The 18,527-nt window shown below is 39.5% G+C and overlaps 1 protein-coding gene across 1 annotated transcript; it reads right to left on the reverse strand.

The window, feature by feature from the left end:
• Positions 1-2,247: 2,247 nt before the first annotated feature.
• Positions 2,248-18,259, reverse strand: pcmtd1 (protein-L-isoaspartate (D-aspartate) O-methyltransferase domain containing 1). Its single transcript, XM_058640442.1, has 6 exons — positions 18,018-18,259; positions 9,453-9,895; positions 9,037-9,139; positions 8,373-8,544; positions 5,244-5,367; positions 2,248-4,932 (listed from the first exon to the last, which is right to left on the reverse strand). The coding sequence occupies exons 2-6, from the start codon at positions 9,757-9,759 to the stop codon at positions 4,559-4,561; spliced, it is 1,080 nt and encodes a 359-aa protein (XP_058496425.1). The 5' UTR covers positions 9,760-9,895; positions 18,018-18,259; the 3' UTR covers positions 2,248-4,558.
• Positions 18,260-18,527: the final 268 nt, after the last annotated feature.

The raw sequence follows: 18,527 nt of genomic DNA on the forward strand, positions 1-18,527 counted from the left end.
TTTACAAAGTAGAACCCAAACACGAGAGGCCCACGGGTCAGTAAGTCTCGAGTCTAGAGGACGGCAAATTAAATTGGGTCAGCGAAGAGCTTCGTACTGTGCAGGCTTGTTCTGCCGACATGAGTGTGTGAGGGGGAACAAGTGGTGGTGGTGGTGCGCTCTATGCAAAGAAAGTCTGAGTGATGCTTCTGTGCTTTAAACGATCCTGGTCGCATATTCCCTTATAACACAGGAGCTAGAGTGAGGATTATTTTATTTTTTGCAGATGTTTTATTAACAAATATGCTGTGTAATGAAGTAATAAATGAGGCCTTTTACAACATGGCTCACTTGTGGCGGGGTTTTTATTTTTTTTTTTACATTTGTCACAGTGTCATGATGATGGTGTTTGTCCAACGACATTGATGACACATGGATGTGTGTGCATGTGTGAAGAGAGAACGTGTTAATTACAGTATGTGAAGCCTTACAAGTCAAACCTTAAAACGCAGTTATCTAAGCTTAATTTGCCATACATACAGCGGTGAAATGCCCTCTTGAGTCACAAGGCACACAAAGTGTCCTCGAGAGTGGCAAAAACATGAGAAAGTGCCCTACTGGCTGCCGTTCACATGAGGCCTCGAAAGAAAAACATACATTTTAAAATAATTGATTGCAGAAGTGCCTTTCTAGAGGAGAAAGTGATGCCCTTGCAACTTTTCTGTTTCCTGTGTGTGTCCTTCCAATCAAAAAGGTTATGATACTCGTGCTGTCCCTACATGACCGTGTCCTTAGCGCAGGGGTGTCAAACTCATTTTAGTTCAGGGGTCACATACAAAGTGATTTGACCTCAAGTGGGCCGGACCAGTAAAATAATAGCATAATAACCTATAAACACCAAGATATTTTGAACTTTGTTTTAACATTTAATGACGTATCTTTTCACAAAGCGTATCACGAACAACCTGAAAATTATCGAGAAAAATAAGTGCAATTTCAACAATATTATGCAACGGTTTACCATTCACACGTGTGCATAACAACTTAGAGATCACAGTGGATCTACAAAGGCACAACACATTTAGTCACAGGTATCTGAAACTGACAAATACAGACTGTAATCATAATTGTGAAATTTTAACAAATGCATCCTGCCGGTTCTGGCCAGCGGGCCGTATGTTTGACACCCCTGCCTAAGAGGAAATGTATACTCAGGGCTGTATAGAAAATGCTCATCTCGGTGAAATGAATTAAACAATAATGTGTGAAGGTCCACATGAAATTCTGTCCTCAGGCACTTCAGACTTGCCTGCCTTAACAGGGCCTAATAGAGACAGTCATTCACTCTCACACCTACGATTAGTAGTCAATTTAGATTAGCCATCCATCCATTTTCTACCCAGTTCGCCAGTCCATCGCAGGGCCATATATAGCGGCAAACCACCATTCAACCATTCACTCTCACTCTCACACCTTTACCTAATCCCCATATTTGCATGTTTTTGCACTGAGGGAGGAAACCGGAGAAAACCCCGGCACAAACGCATGCAAATGCTGACTGGGTCTCTCCAACCCAGGCCTTCTCACTGCAAAGGCAAGAAAGGCTAACCACCACACCAACCGCGTGGCCCCATAACAGTTTCTCAAAGTGGCAATTATACGTCCAGTGTGTAAGAATTAGTGACATCTAATAGTGAGCTGCAGATTGTCCTTCTTCATTTGCATAATAAGCTTATGCGTTAAATAGCAAAGTTGTCCAGTAGAAACACAAGATGGCTGTAACACAGGTGCTTACGTAGTAAAGAAAATGCATACAACTTCTGATTTGGTATAGAGTATCCATGACTAAACAAGTTGTTTTTTTTTTCCTTTGAAGGTGTTCATTCTGAAAGAATTGATATTATGTGTTCTGTTTCATGACCTTCATGTCTGACTAAATTGTTTTAATGTTTTGTCACATTGCGTTAAATGTTAAAGGGATGCAGATTGGTAACACATTAACCTTTTATTGCAGATAAAAGCCTGATTACACGATTCCGGTCGCCGTCTGTGAATAATTCCACTGCACGGTGTCAGAAGAATAGACGTAATTGAAGGTCATTCGCTGATTGCGCTCAGTGAGTCTTATGCTGAATCCAGTTCTCACTGACATGGATCGGCTTTACAAATCCTAAAATTTCCCCTTCACTATTTCCATATTCTGCATGTTTGTTTCGAGGACTGGCTTGTACTTAACTGAGACCAAAACACTGATTAGAAGAGGCATAATGTGATTGAGACCTTTATTTTTGTGCCAAACATTTACGGAGAAACAAAAAATCTTTTCAAAATGAACTAAGCACACCCACTATGAGAAATCAACCCAGGCATGGTCAAAAAGTAACAGAATTATTTTGGCTCTTAACAAATTAACAATATACGAGCACAGACTTGGTAATGACTTCCCCGGCGACCATTTCTGTGCTCAAACTTGATTGAAGTCACAGCAATCCTATTAACTTTGGTGGAGGCTGTGACCTGAGATTCATACGCCTAATGTGTTCTCTAACTAGCAATTACATTTCAGACAATGTTTATAATCTGTGGTGTGCCCACCATCGGTCATATGAGCCTTAATGGATATTATGCAAATCAGATGGGACTGTTTTCTTATAGGTAATAATAATTTGATTAATTGTTCTATTATTGCTTACCTGCAAAGCTTTCAGATAAAAAACAAAATGCAAAAAAGACAAAAAGAATTTACAGAAAATAAATGTTACCTCTTTAAAACACAAGAACTACTTGTAGAGAATCACCCCATTTTCAAACAAAACGTTGTTTTTTTTCATTACACTAGAACAAAAGTGAAGATCTATATCACTATATATTTCTTACCTATTTAACAGACAGCAGTGGAGTTTTGATTAACAGAATTCCCAGTGTCAAGATACAGTACAGCAAGAGGGCGCTACATAAAAAAAAAACCCAATGCAAATGAAACTGTAGGCAGAATCATATCATAACAATACATATATATCACATTTATATTAAGAGAATTAATATTGACAACATTCACCTCAGCTCTTGGAATACTAAATTATGCATTCAAAGTGTGATGAAATTAAACTTCAGTGTCTGTGATGGTAGCGCGTGAAGAAAAAGTGACATCAATCAGCGACGTGCTGTTTCCTCTTTCACCGTGGAATGTTTTTTTGTGGAAATATAGAGCATCATTTGAGTTCAGTTTACTGTGCCAGACATCTCACGGACGTCCTAATGTGACGGGGCATGTTGGCACTTTAAAAGCCATCACTATGAGCAAGGTTCTGCAAGGAAATTGTACTTTGATTTTAGTATTAAGCCAAAACAAAAGTGGCACCTTCTTTTTTGCTTGACGCCTGTAGCTTAAGGTGCTTTGCTGGACACTTCTCCAGTCCAAGATACAAAAGGCTTCAAAATCCTCCATGATCCTGATCAATTAAAAAAAAAATGTCTCAAGGCCATTAAATTGATTAATGGTCTTTAAAGTCTTTTTCTTTTATTTAAAAAAGTTGATCACTTGGGACATCACCTCCAGTGACCAAATATACCATGTAAAGCGAAGTCAGGAACACCCAAGACACACACACACAGTATATTCATGCATGTAATCGTTACTGGTTAACACCTCCCCTCTACAAAAGTTGAAAATATGAACCATAATTTAACACCTGCCATCAGTTTCCCCCATTATTCCTAAACAACTGATATGATTAATGATTATTGAAACCAATATATTGTTTGCATTTACAATTTAAAAAAAAAAGAAAGAAGAGGAAACAGTGGAGAAGAGAGGACCTACCACACCTTATCATGACAGGAAGGATGTTACTTATATGCAAAGTGAGAGACAAGTATCTACGTATCTGTGTCCACACCTTGTAGAAAACATTAGGATAATAAAAGGTGCACTGTAGAAAAAAACGATGAACCAATCTGGTCTCTCTGTTGTCATAGGAACGCACAAAACACGTTGACCTAAAACAAAATATCCAGAAGAGTAACGACATAAGTGTCCCCGGTCATGATTATAAATGTAAGAGCGTCCCACTCTTGAAACTCAATGGGAAGATGTGGCTGTAATCAACTTCCTGTGTCTTTTGTCTCTTTCAGCATCATTGAATTGCCAGACACTGAAGTTAAAGCTTCTAAAAAAGGTGCAATAAACGTCTTTTTTATCTTTTTTTTTTTAATGGCATGATCGTATTTTAACAAATATAGATTCTGAGAACCAATTCTTAATCTGCAGACCTCTGCAGAAATCCTGAAATATTGTGATAAAATCTGAAATAAGTTTCTGAAACAATGTCATTTAATATACACTTTTCATTATTTTGTTGTTGTTGTTGTTTTTTTTATCTACAAAAGAGTCAACAAAAACTAACGGGGTTTGTGACAATCAGAACATTATTATCCAGTATTACCTATGAAGTGTCTTTCCATAAGAATTGTGTCGTCTGGATTTAATGAAAATAATGCTACATTTGTACTGAAGAGGGTGAAAAATGGCATTTCAGCAGGAGCTGCACCCAGAGAGAATGGATATCCAGGGAATCAGTCATTTCTCTCTGTAATACAGCAAATATGCTTTCAGTGACTCAGGCAGGGGTAACGCCATTATTTGGTCTCTCAAGATGTTCACTTGCTTGAGTATTTCAATGTCACCAATGTCTCTCTCCTCTTCCTCCTCCACTTCCTTGTGCTCCTCCTCGGCGTGCTCCTCCTCCTCGCTCTCCACCATTTGGGGGATCAGCTGGTTGCCCACAAACACGTAGGTGTTGATGCGACGCCGCCGGCAGCGTCTGCGCTTGCGCTTCTGCGGGACTCTCTGCACCGTCCCCTTGCCCTGGCCGTCCTCGCTGGAGAGGTTTCGGAGGGTGCGGCGTATGTAGATCCGAGCAAGGTCCTGAAGGCTGCGGACAGTCACCGGGGCTGAGGAACAAGCAGAGATGACACGCTTCCTTTAGAGCAATGCGTCACAAAAATAACAATAATCTATACCAATGCACCACTCTTTTCTACTAGGTCAGCATGAACAAGTGAAGCCATCAACAACAACAACAACAACAAAAAGGTGGCGTCTAAAGCTGCAGAGCAAAACTCATACATCGAAGCAAATCCTGCTGGAGGATTGATCTCATCACATCACTGCCTGACTTTAAAGATTCCGTACTTTACAGGATTAGGCATAGTACTACTCAAAGAATGCCTTTTCTTTTGCTGAGAGTGGTGGAGAAACTTACGCAGGTTAACAGTGTCCGGCTTCTCTCCATCCGCTCTGCTCTGTTGGATCAACGGGGCAAAGGACACTGCCAAAATGTTTTTGCTCTCCCATGTGCTCTGACCAGTCCTGGTTATCTGGGTCAGCTGCATAGAGAGACACAACCTGAACTCAACACTGAGCACTCATAAAATATGAAATAGTGTATAATATTATAGAGGACCGGGGCTAAGGGCCCAAACCACCACAGTTTCTTGACAATGTGTATGTACTGTATTTTTTAATATCCCATCAATGTTTCATAAACAGCATACATTTGAGTGGCTATCCATCTGCCATTGAGTGTTCTTTTGGGACCTTTCCCCTGGATATGTTCTTCTCCTGAGGTCTGTATTTTATTCTCCACCGGTGCCAAAGAGCAGCAATTATTTCGGTATAAATACATCGTCTTCTTATTAAACAGAATTCGCACACTCAAAGGTGTTATCCAACTGCCAGCTGTTGGTTTACGGGTGGCAGATAAACGCACGGTGACCCAAGAGAGAGGACACACAGTATACGTTGTTTTCCACTGGCATACAGTACATGCTGCCACATCAAATAAGAACACAAAAGATCATTTTAATGAGAAAATGTTACAATAACAGATTTCATGGAGGTATACATTAATAAAAAATAATATATAATATATATATATATATATATACATACATACATACATACATATATATATATATATATATATAAATAAAACACTATTAATACAAAGCTTAAATTTTATTGTGATTAATTTGGTGTGGAAGAACTTGACTGGAGTCCTGACCTCAACCCCACATTCAAGCACCTTTGGGATGAAGTGGATCACAGATTGTGAGCCAGGTCTTCTCGTCCAACAACAGTGCCTGACCTCATAAATGCGCTACATGATGGATGAATGGGCTCAAATTCCCATTGAAACACTTCCAAGAAGTGTGGAAGCTGTTAGAGCTGCACTGTATATGTACTTGAATATGGCGTCCGAGTATGTGTGGACACTCATACAGAGTCCACACAGCATCTTTGTTCCATAACAGTAGCTGACTGCATAAAAAAAACTGCTGTAACCAATGATTACTTTCAAAATGGATCCATCTGTGATCGTTTGATCCACCGTTAATACGCTATCACCCCAAACCAAAAGCCTGAAAATACTCAGATTACTGTATTGTTGTGCAGATTCTTGCATTTTATAATTAAAAATGTTTATCATTTCAATTTGAAGATAGACTGTGTAACATAATCTGCCTTCAAAGATCTAAAAATGACAAGATAGTGTGACGTATTTTGTCGAGCAGTGTACTTACATTAGCCCAAATGTCTCCAACGGTCTTAAAATCCCCAGAAATCCATATTTCTATTCCAGGTAGTGGAACATTTGATTTGGCCTTTTAATGACACCATCAGCTTTACAGTCTCTGCTATAACTTTATACGTTAACAATAGTTAGACGGTGTGTTTTATTTTTTCATTTTATTCTTCTGTGTATTTGTCACTAATGGATCAAGTCGACTCGTCCCCATGTGCTGCACGTTCTGCCACTAAAGCTCTAGCGGGAGAACCAAACAGGACAAAAATTCCCATGATCCCACACTGCTACTTCCTGCCGTCATAGTAGGCGGTCTCTCGTTATTGTTTTAACTGAGAGACCCCCAGTGACAGAATATACACACTGTGTGTTTAGGCAATTAATCAACTATCTGCTTATTGTTATCCAGCTGGCAATAAATTTTATCCAGCAACTAATTAATTGTCAGGCTTACCGTTGCAGTTATGGTATGCAGTATTTTCTCAAGTCATTTACCGCGACCAGACACATCATTAAAAAGGTTGCCCTGAACAGCCATCAGGTCTTAAAGCGTAATTACCAGTCCCCGGTTTCCATTCCACCGACATGAGGCTGTGGACTCATCGTGCATGGCGATAATGTAAGTGTACATTTATATCTTTAATGGTCTGGGAGGCAGTCAAGTGGCACAGGTTCAGTAAGAGCAGCAGATACTGAGAGCAGCTTTAAGTATGGTTCACGCTTTCACAGCCATCTTTAATGTACACTCAGGGGGGAATGAGTGCTTCATTGCAACACATTATAGCTCAAAGTCTCTGTGTGGGTACTTTTTTTTTTTTCTTTTTTTTTTCAATCTATACAGCAACAAGGCTGGATGTGATTGTATTTTAAAATAAATATCATGAATGCAGCAAGTAATGTCAATACCTGAGCGTGTGCATGGAGATTTCCTTATAATTTATATTTTCTGAAGCCATTTAACAGCAGAAACAAGACACAGTATCACAACAAAGAAATCTATTTCATGTAATGTGTTACACCGTAACATATAAAGTGGGTAAAAAACAAAAAAACTAAAGTGGGAGTTATGGATGACAACACAACGCTTGCTTGTTAATGTTGCCTCTTCACTTTAGTATACACTTTCTGCTTCATTTTAAAACGCTTACGTAGTGATGGATTGGAAAATACTAACTTTACATTGATGAAGGGCCACAACAAAGAGAAATACCGCTCGGAAAGTGATTCATATTAGTTAATATGGCCTGAGTGAAAATGAGTCATGGTACTGTCAAAAGTCCTATCAAGACTAATGTTTTCCCCCAAGTCTCATAAGTGTGCAGGCTGCTATTGTTGCTACTATAAAGCCTTTTATGATATTTTTTTTTTTTTAAAAAAGGTAATAGATATATTTAGCCATTTATGTACTGAATTCACTTCAGAGTGTAGTAAACATATAATATGAAAACTTTGGTCATAACATTTAATCGAACCCAGGTTTTTCCTTGAAACAACTTCAACTGCCCAAAACTCTTGCCTGTGAGTCTGTCAAGCTCTTAACCCTCCAAACTGAAAAGGTTCCTGCCAACCATTTTCGCATCCCAAAAAACATCTTAAATGATCCACAGTCTGTCCACATTCACACATCCACCATTTTAAATAAAATATTATTGTGTGTGCGCTCCTGACACAGCTGCTCAAATCCAGGGGCAGTTCTGGCTCAATAATGCATGTGGCAGTTGCATAAACCGTCTTGTAGGTCAAAACTATTTTACCTGGTTTTATAACGAGTATGTTCTGGATTATTCAGTGGTGTGTAGTGCTTACCTGATCCTCTATAGGCATCACCAGGATTCCTCCAATTTTGAGCAGCACTTTCATGTAATTTTCATGGTCCTTCTGAACTCCGGCGCCACAGTAAATGCGGTCGTATTGATGACTGTCTGTTGCAATTTCAAGACAGTTTCCGACCACAAAGACCGGTTCACAAAATTCGAACCTGTGACAAAATGACAACAGTGAATATAATACAGCAAACAACCATGGGCGACAATATTTTCCTTTCTTTCAGGCTCAGCATCACATATGTGGCTGGAGCAATGGTCCTCAAAAGGTTTATACCAAGTACCAGTTGAAAAAATATTGAGCTCTTGAAATAACTCCTTTATTGCCAACGTTACAACACAGTGTTGTAAATAGGTCAACTGGTAATCAGCAAATAAGTCAGCTACAGACTGACCAGAGTGGCAGTTTCCACCTGTTTCCAGTGTTGACGCACGGCTAAGCGAACTGGCTGCTGGTTGCAGCATATTATTAAATAGTCAAATACGAGAGTTTGAACCCTTGACAAGACGACAAGAGAACAAAACTCCCAGAACAATTCCTTCAACCACAAGTGGATGTACTCGCACCACAGTTTTGCTTCTTTATCAGTCTTCTTTTCAAATCAATTTTACTGTCAACAAAATGTGTTTCCACGGCTTGTACTCACTTATCAAAGCTGTCGCTATTCTTTATGAAATCATCCAGTTTCTCTCTGGCATATTCAACCACATCCTTATGGAGCTCAACTCCATGGTTCACACCAAATGGCCCTGAGGGGAAAAAAAATAATTAGCATTAAAATTATTGTAACAGAGCATTTCATATTGCCTATTACAGTAGCATGTGGACGAGAGTGAAGGCGGATATTATGATTCTGAAATTTGAGTACTATTAGTGCTAATATAGTTAAGTAGTACCTTTGGGTTTCGGACACTTGGTCTGACAAGAAATGCAATTCCCTTTCCAGCTTTTGGCATTGTGTTATCTAAATAACACTAAACCATCTCAGTAATTCCCACATATTAAAAAGAAAGGCACAGCTGATAGGGGATCAGCTGTGATAAAAGGAAACACTATGCTCACCTATGATAAGGCCAACCATTGTGCTCAGGTAGCCAGTTCCACTGCCCAGATTAAGGAAAGAAAGTCCCGGCTGCAGCTTGAGGGCCTCCATCACCTCCGAGTATATACATGGAGCAGATAGATGTATGTTGCCATGCTTCCATGCCAGGTCTTTGTAGGCGCCGTCCCGGTAGCCGTCCAGATAGTAGTCACCGCGGTCTATGGCTCGAAAAGCCTGTTCTACCTTTTCTGTGCGAATGTACTGAGCTTCTTTCAGATTATCAATGAGGTCGTCATTGTCCTCCCCGGCGCTCACGGCTCCCCCCATGGCCAAAAAGAAGAAGTGAAACACAAGGGGCGAAGTCGTACTCGGGATGAGTGATTCCTACTCACAGTGACATGGAGATGGTCGGCGTCACCGTCACTGCTCAGGCGTCAACAGTCATGTCCAGGCAGAAAGTGACCTGAGGGGAAAAAAAAGACATAAACATTGTGAGACATTATGTAGAGTGCAGCCTTCAGATGCGGCTAAAAGTAAAGATTTAATAGTATTGCCCTACAACTGGGATGGTCTTATGATGAAAAATTAACAACCGTAAGAGACACAGACTGAATAATCAATGACACACTGTGCTATAACCGTTTTCTCCCTAATTAGCTCCCCTCAGGATAAAATGTAGGGGATTTATTTATTTGTGCAATATGCCAACTGAAATAATGTAGCTGTAAGATTTGTGTAACCGTTCACTAGAGCAAATGTCTTCATCAAAATGTCATGTCTGGAAAACTATCCAATAACACAAGACATGCAACACATGTTATGTGGAGAAAGAAGAAATCTCCCAAACAGGAAATGTCTTGAAAGTTTGGGTCGTTTGAATCTCTGTGAAGAGTCTGGATATAATTCTACTGAGTGGTTCCAACAACACAGCCTGGTTGGGGTGGAGCACTGAGTTTTCTTTGGGGTTGCAGAGGCTTGAAGATGATGTACTCATTTAAGTATTTCATTTTCTTGCAGCAGTAGCTCAGTGAACACATGCAAAGCTAACTCTTTTGGCCTGGTAAGTACGTGTTATGCACCACTGGCCCATTCAATTCATATAAATGTCAGACAGACTGATCAAATATAGAATTTCATTTGAGTTCTTCTTAAAATGTGAGAGAAATGATGGAAAATGTATCTAATTTGATGCTAATTATTTAGTGGCTCAGGGCACTGTTTTCACTGCAACAGAGCATATTTGCAAGTTCAAGACGATATGATTATTAATAATAATAATAATAATAATAATAATAATAATAATAATAATAATACGTCATGTCTCATTGACAGACTGTTATCACTGATTGCTTCAGACGCCGTCACATCCAAATTTGATGTAAGCGTGACAGGCTGTCTGTCACTGTAATCTGCTTGGTCCAAAAATGAGAGGTAATGTTGTTACGCTGACATGCTTTGACTTGTGGCCTTCAACCAGGCCATAAAATAACCAGCATGGGAATTAATATATACAGTATTTTGATGTGGAAAAAATGACAACAATAATGCAACATAATCTGGTCATAGATCATCACCACGGCAAACTCTGAAAAGGTAAACTGCCAGTTTATTAAGTACAGCCTAGCAAGCTAAAATGCTAACTACTCTGTACTTAATCAACAGGCTTCTGAATTATAAAATGCATGTTTTGTATGTGTCCACACGGTTTGTGCAGTGGTTAACACTCTTGCGTTTTGCAGTAAGAAGACCCGTGTTCCAGACCCGGTCGGAACAAGGACCTTTCTGCATGGAGTTTGCATGTTCTCCCTGTGTGTGTGTGGGTTCTCTGGTTTCCTCCCACAATTTGTTTATATAACATGTGTTTTTTTAATTATATGGTGTCTGTGTCAGATACCGATATCAAAAACTGGAGTATCTACCGATACCGATATTATTCCGATTCAGTCATTTTAGACCATTTATGAACTATTAAGCTGTTAACAACACATGTACCGGGTCATTTCAGAGATATATTTCTCCAACTGTGTCACAAATAGTGTTCTCCTAAAAAGAATAAATAAACAGCCCAAACATGACTCAGCTAAAATGCCTTTGCTGATTTTTATTTACATTTTTACAGTCTGTGCATAGTGAAGCATGCCATATATAAGATTTTTGGATTGTATTTTACTTTCATATATGTCCGATATCCGATCCAGTCATTTTGACCATTATCAGACCGATAGCAATGCTGACCAATACCAATTTCCATCCCTATTATGCATCATGATATTTTATTTTGCTTATTTAATGCTGTGCTAGATTCTTGCTCATGTTCAAATCTGGTTGTGGGTCTTAGAGCTTTGGCAACATTTTCAGAGGCCTCAGTGTCTGACATTGGGGAATGTTGCATGTATTGATTCAACTCAGTGATTATTTTTGAAGGCTGTATCTTACAGAGCTGTGTCTGGACTATTTAGTCTTCCTCCGTTGGTAAATATGAAGAAAACAAGATAAACCTTTCTCCCAGATCATCACACCAATTATTATCACTCTCCGATATAGCTTACATGCTGATACATGATTCAGACTTGTCAGCTTATTCAGTAGAAATAAATTCCATTGTGTGGAGTTGTGCCACATAGCTGTTTGCTGAGGCAGAGAAACGAACTAAGGTTCAGGGTGGCTTGTTTCCTCTCAACATTATAACCTTTGCGCAGGGATCATTTATTGGATTTGTCCTCCTATCATATAACATTGCTGTCGTTGAGCCAAGGGCTGTGACATTGATAAAATGATTACTATGACCTGTCACTAACTTTGTTTAACCTGTACACAGAAAGTTACAGGTTAAACAAAGTTAGTGACAGATTTGGAGAAGTATTTTAAGCATTTTTCTTGAGTACTTTACGCACTTCAGGCCAAATTACACAGTCTGAGATGGTAAAACGGTTCTTAGGTTGAAGTGTTGACAACTCAGGTCCACACTGAGGCTGTAATTTTTGTGATGTGTGCAATGTGCATCACAAAACTGATTTATTTTAAGGGGTCCCAAGCCCAAAAGGTTCAGAGCCAAAGCTATAAGAGGCTGTTTTTGCTTAAGTAAGCACTACATAAAAATACAGTGGTGCTTTAAAACATTACACTAGCTCTTGACTTTACTATCTACACTTCACTGTTAATACCTCATTATAGCAATATGAAAGAAAGTCCTCACATGCTCATTTTATTTATCATTTTATTAATGCCTTCATCACCAAAAAAAATGTCCCACACTGCTTCAGCATGGGGGGGTAAATAGCTGGGGATGGAGAAAAGTGAAACAAGTCTTGAATTTCCCCTCTGCCTTCTCAGCATCTCCACATCTGAGTCAGCTAATAAAGATTAAATTCAGAGGTGACTTTGTAGCGGAAGGCCTGGTAAGGTAATTTTACACTGGCTCCTCTACAAAAGCAAAAAGAGTCATTGATTCACTCACTATTACTGATTGCACAACAGTGTATTTTTTTTTTATCCCAATGTTTCCCTCTGAACTCTCTGAAATGCAGTTCTTTGAGTTTGCCTGCAGTAGACAGAAGATCCAGGAAAATGGGTCAGGGGAGGTATTCTGTACGCAAATTGCTTCTGGGAACCGCTGTACATGTGGACCAATGATAATCTTGACTCTTACAACGGGTCATTATTCATCCTCTCTGCCAAGACAAATCAACGGAGGCCAGCTGGGTAATAACAGTCTCTGCAACAGTAAAGATAGTCTAAAATAGAGGGACAAGAATCTCTCTTTATAAAGAGGAATCTGCTGGTAAACACACACAGGATGTCCTGGGTTTATCTCCTCTGGTGTATTAATGTGTAGAGATGCCATTTCAGGCCATGTATATAGATGCGGTTCAGGCGGTGTCCCTCATCGGGCCACAGCATCAGCTGTTACAAGTTGACGAAACATGTAACAGAACCTCTGGTGACACAAGATAACCTTTAATGCTGTAACTAAACACCAAAGGCCCGTCTAGCTCACAAACCCAAGACATAGAGATGGGCATTTTAAGTAAAAAAGGCTCGTCCACACTGAGTATTATCTGATGATTATTCATTGTCACAGATTGACTTGTCTGAGCTGTCAGAGAGAAAATCCCCAGATTTTAAAAGTACATAACAAAAATGTATTCACTCCATACATCCTGTAGCACTCAGATCTAGGGTCAAAGTAAAGCTACACCACGTAACCAGGAGGATAAAGAGATAGGACATCAGCCTCTAACTAATTTACGTTTGTAACTAATCATGTCTTACAATCTAACGACAAATGTAAGAGTGTTGTGGTTACTGACAATACAAATAATATACAGCTATGATGCTGGAAAAAGAGTATACTCATACCTGTGGCAAAATACCTCTCCTACACAAGAGCATTTGTGGCGGTGTTGTACTGGACTGTGCTATTTTGAGAAGCCTTTCCAAGATTCTGATTCGATCATGTTTGTTAAGAGGAAGAACTAAGAAATACATAAAAATGTGTTTCGTCCACCACAGAAATCAGCTTTAATTGTCACATTAATTCTAAAGTTTAAAAAGCTATTGGATGGGAGTGTATTATTAGATTACGCAGGTGTATTTGTGATTGATACTTTACTCCCATTTTCACAGCAACAAAAAATGTGAGCCAGTTCATGCTGCCGTCATCGCTTCATCTTTTTATTATTGTCATGTCTCTGCATGTATGTCCCCAGACGTTTCCACCTGTTCAACACGATTTAATAACAAGACTTCTCAAACCCCACTTCCCATTACATCTACTTGGATAAGGTAGGTTAAATTGTGATTTTGCTGGCCTTTAAACTCACTTTAATCATATATTTCCATGTATTGGATCTTGCTGGACTTATTTTACCACTTGTATTATTTAGGCCCTACTGTGCCCAAGTATTCTTTTTTTTTCATCATCATCATCATTATTATAATGATAAGCACACTTTTAAGGGCCTTGCCAAGCAGAAAAACTCACCAAACTGCACACATCAGGCCCGACTGAGTTTTAGGGTGACCCCATCAATTTTGCAGAAATTATAGTTCAAAACACTTTTTCTCATTTTGTGTTCCCAGTAGCCAAGCAGCAGACTTTCCATCCAAACCACCTTCCTTTGATGTGACACTGTCCTCACCTGTCTTTGAACTGCATGCGGGTTACCCTGGCAACTGTGGTAGTGGCCAAATTTATGTTAAATCTAATGAGCAGACCGTAGTTGCAAATTCGAAAAGGAAGCAGCCATTTAATTATTTTGACCTCCATGGCCATTTTCCACTTTCACTGTGGTACATCTTTGAATAGCAAGAGAAAAGAAATATAAATACAGCAACACATTGTTTTCTATACAACAGCATGTTGTTGCACTGGTTAAAGAGCATTGGTAATTAATGAGGCTGAGGCCTAACCTCCATGCTCATTTGTGCTTTCTTCCTCCATCAATTAGTTACATTACATTTTTGATAACGGATGGTTGTTGTTGTTGTTTTTTTACATACATTGTCAATTAACGCTTTACCTTTCACATGAGGGTTAGGGGGGCCTGGAGCCCATCTATTTTTCATTTCAATGGTACAACTTCCCTTCTCTGCAGTTATATAGTTTGGATACCAAGAGGTGTGATTTCATTTCTATAAAACAGACTTCAATGAGCCACTCACTTTAATGAACCTTGTATTACCACATTTCCAGATGCGTATAGAAGACAGACTGCCAAGCAAAACTCATCCTCAACAGTGGATAAACTTTTGATGGAGGCAATAATGAAGATTTTCCTTTGGTTCCACCCTCGAGCTATGCTGGTGCTTTCTTACTTGAATTAAAAGTGTGTTCATGACTCAAATCTCACTCCATTTATGCAAATTTGATCCATAGACTCTGCCTTAATTAGCCACAAACAGTCATGAGATGCAACAGTAAAGACATGCCTTGTGCCCGAGTGTCTGTATGTGTGAAACATCTCTACACAGAGTTCTTAAAATGTTGAAAAAAAATTAAAAATTGTTTCTCTTCCTCTCAGTCTTTAAAGGATTCATGATTAAAAGCATGTGTCAAAAAGGTAAATCTTAACTGCTGTCGCCTGCAGCACCATGAGGTTAAAGTTAAGGTTGCTTTAGTGTGAATTAATTAACTTCTTAGTTGTGAAATGTACCATATTATTTGAAGAGAAGAGAAGCCAGATAGCTGATGATAAGATGACAGCCAATGTGTCAGATCAACCAATATCGCTCAAGTTTTCATTTCTTGGTTGGTTGTTTTACGGCAGTAGGAATTTGTAAATGTTACATTACTGTCATTCCTCTCTTTCCTTTGCCTCTACTGCCTCCTTCTGCACTGTACCTCACTCAGTTAGAATGTTGGTGGACCCACTTTCCAAAATGTGCATTGACCATTATTTTTCATTCATTTACACATTGTTTCTGAATAATTCATTTGTGAATTAATTATTTTTATCTTAATCCATCTTAATGTTGACTAGTTTATCACATAAACACTGTGATGTTAGAGGTTTCCAGCGAAGCAAAAGGTGATCATCAGGTGACATGAATCTTTGACTTGCAGTCATTCAAAATTACAGTTGTATACAAGCTCAGACCGAGGCAAAGCAACCTAGTTACATTATTTCATGGGAATTAAAGTGAATGAATCAATCCCCTCTCTACAGTCATATCTCTCACACCCGTTTGAGGAAGTAGTACCACGCTGTGTAGTTTTTCGTGCATCTTCCACGAAACGCTGTTACACAGATTCATTCTTTGTGGTTTAGGAGAGCAAACTATTACAGACAATTTGGCAACATCTCCGCCCCGAGACAAACACACAAATTGTTCTCATTAGTAAAGGGAGGGAGGGTTAGGGATGGCAAATTAGTTTAACTACTTATACTGTTAGTTGCATTTGAGTAAAAAGATTAAGTAAAAAGATGTCTGGGTCTGAGACGAGACCCAATAGTGGTCATAATGCTCGTCTAAACCTCTAGTATTTAAAGATGTTTCCATTTCTTTTAATATGGGGATGCATTTTTTTTTAAAGATGATGAAATATAGGAACCTAATTCACAATATAGACCGTGACAAGAGCAAATGTGTACATTTAAGTTTTCTGACTATTTTTATACAGCAATTTAAGTAACACCTAATATTAATTTGAATTAAAAACAACAGAGATACCCAAAAGATACGTTTGGGCTTGCCATGTGTTTTGTGAAATAAGGATTTGCTTTCCGTATTTGAAAGATAAATCACGCACTTTGTTGAGAAAAATTCCAGATTAGTCCACTCATGAAGATTGCACTACTTGTATGAGGGGAAATAAAATCCTCCTCCTCCTGCTGTCAGACGTTCTTTCATTACTGTCCAACAGAAAATGGCCACTTTTAATTGGTCGTCCGATTCACTGAGAGTCTTGTGTATCATAGCAACGGAGATGAAAAGGTAAAATGGGGACAGGAAGATACTGTTCAGGTGAAAAGAGAAGATTGCAGACATGTTCCCTGTTCCTTATTTCCTTACCAGGAAGTTGACAACCGTATATGTGTTTGATAATTAATCACAACCTAATTTTAAACTGTTTTTTTTTTTTTAATAGTGTAAGCAAAACATTACATTTAAAACGTTCAGAGTACGTCAGCTATTTAAGTGCAAGGAATAAGGAGACTTCTTCACCTCATACGTGGTTTACTGTGTCTATTTTTCTGGTCACCACAAAATTGACACCCGGTACAGCCAATCACCGCCGAGCCTGGTCACGTGACGCAGTTGCCACACAGACAGCGGCCTGTCGGCCAATCACAGAGCGGGACACTTTCTTCGCACTGCGTGTGACGACGGAGCAAAACAACAACACCGTTTTCACAAAATGTTGTCAAGCGCTGTAAATCATGGCTGCCCCTTTCATGCTGCCCGTCCACATACGTGTGTGAGAAAACACACGGCGAGTGTGACATTTGTTACACGAAGACACAACGCTGTCAGCGTGTTTGTGTGCAGCTCCCACTGCTTTTGTTCACAGTCACACTTGACGACAAAAGCGCAGCTGCTGGTCGTCGGCTCTCTGCAGTAGTTTAGATTCTTTAGCCGAACCGGTTTGACGAGAAGACGCAGAAATATCCCCCACTGCGACTTGAATAAAAACAGCTTAGGAGAAATCATGATGAAAAGAAGGGGGAGTCGTTTATTTGCCATAAAGCCTATTGCGCCTGATGGAGCCAGAGTTTCCCCACTTCACGCACACAATTAAACACGTAAACACGAAGAAAATGCACGAATGTAGGTCACTCTCACAACTGAGGTTTGTGGGTTTAAATGTGGAACCGTGAGCATCCGAGTCACCGTCGCACACGAGCTAAACTTAATAGCTAACGTTAGCTGCTGCGGGCCTGAGTGCGCCATCGTCACAACACAGTCAGACAAAGCAGGTTATATTATCCCACACACGCACACACACACACACACACACGCAGACACTCACTGTGCTGTGTCGCATTAACTAACGGGAACAAAAGCAGTCAGCACACACGCCAACAAGCGAACTCGCAGTTAGTTCGTAAGAAAACCAAAGTAAATAAAAAAAAAATACTCACAGTGTGGTGTCGCATTAACTCACTCCTTGTAACGGAGCGCGCTGTGCTATGTTCACAGGACACTTTGAGACGTGAATGCCTCCTGCAGAGGCCGCCTACTAGTTTACTGTGCTAACTAACTCGCTAAGTAACTAACTAACTGACCGGCTGCACGGTTTCCTAAAGGTAAAGTAGCGAGGAAGAGCCGCCGTGTCCAAGTGAAGGAAGAAAGAAACAGCTGAGCGGAGGATGTAAACACACGAGGTCACGTGGTTTGAAATGTTGTCGATAGAGGGAAGCACTGTTGCTTCTCTATCTATCTATCTATCAATCTATCTATTTCTACCCTTCCAATAAATGTATATTATATATATACATACATATATTGTAAACACGAAATTGGACCTACTGATTAATGTTTGTCTTATTTTAGCCCCATATTTCACCCACAAGGCAACATTTATAAAGACTCCTCCCATATTTACATGCTTTTATAATGACATCTAACTCTATATAAAGTCCCTAAAGTAC

Source organism: Solea solea, chromosome 1 (assembly GCF_958295425.1).
Source record: "Solea solea chromosome 1, fSolSol10.1, whole genome shotgun sequence".
Taxonomy (NCBI): Eukaryota; Metazoa; Chordata; class Actinopteri; order Pleuronectiformes; family Soleidae; genus Solea; species Solea solea.

What these genes read in the sequence shown, in the direction of transcription:
- pcmtd1 (XM_058640442.1), bottom strand. Translation starts at nt 9,759, where the DNA reads ATGGGGGGAGCCGTGAGCGCCGGGGAGGACAATGACGACCTCATTGAT. An exon ending in AATGGTTGGCCTTATCATAG is followed by an intron (nt 9,140 to 9,452) that starts GTGAGCATAGTG and finishes TTTTCCCCTCAG; the next exon opens with GGCCATTTGGTGTGAACCAT. An exon ending in AATAGCGACAGCTTTGATAA is followed by an intron (nt 8,545 to 9,036) that starts GTGAGTACAAGC and finishes ATTTTGTCACAG; the next exon opens with GTTCGAATTTTGTGAACCGG.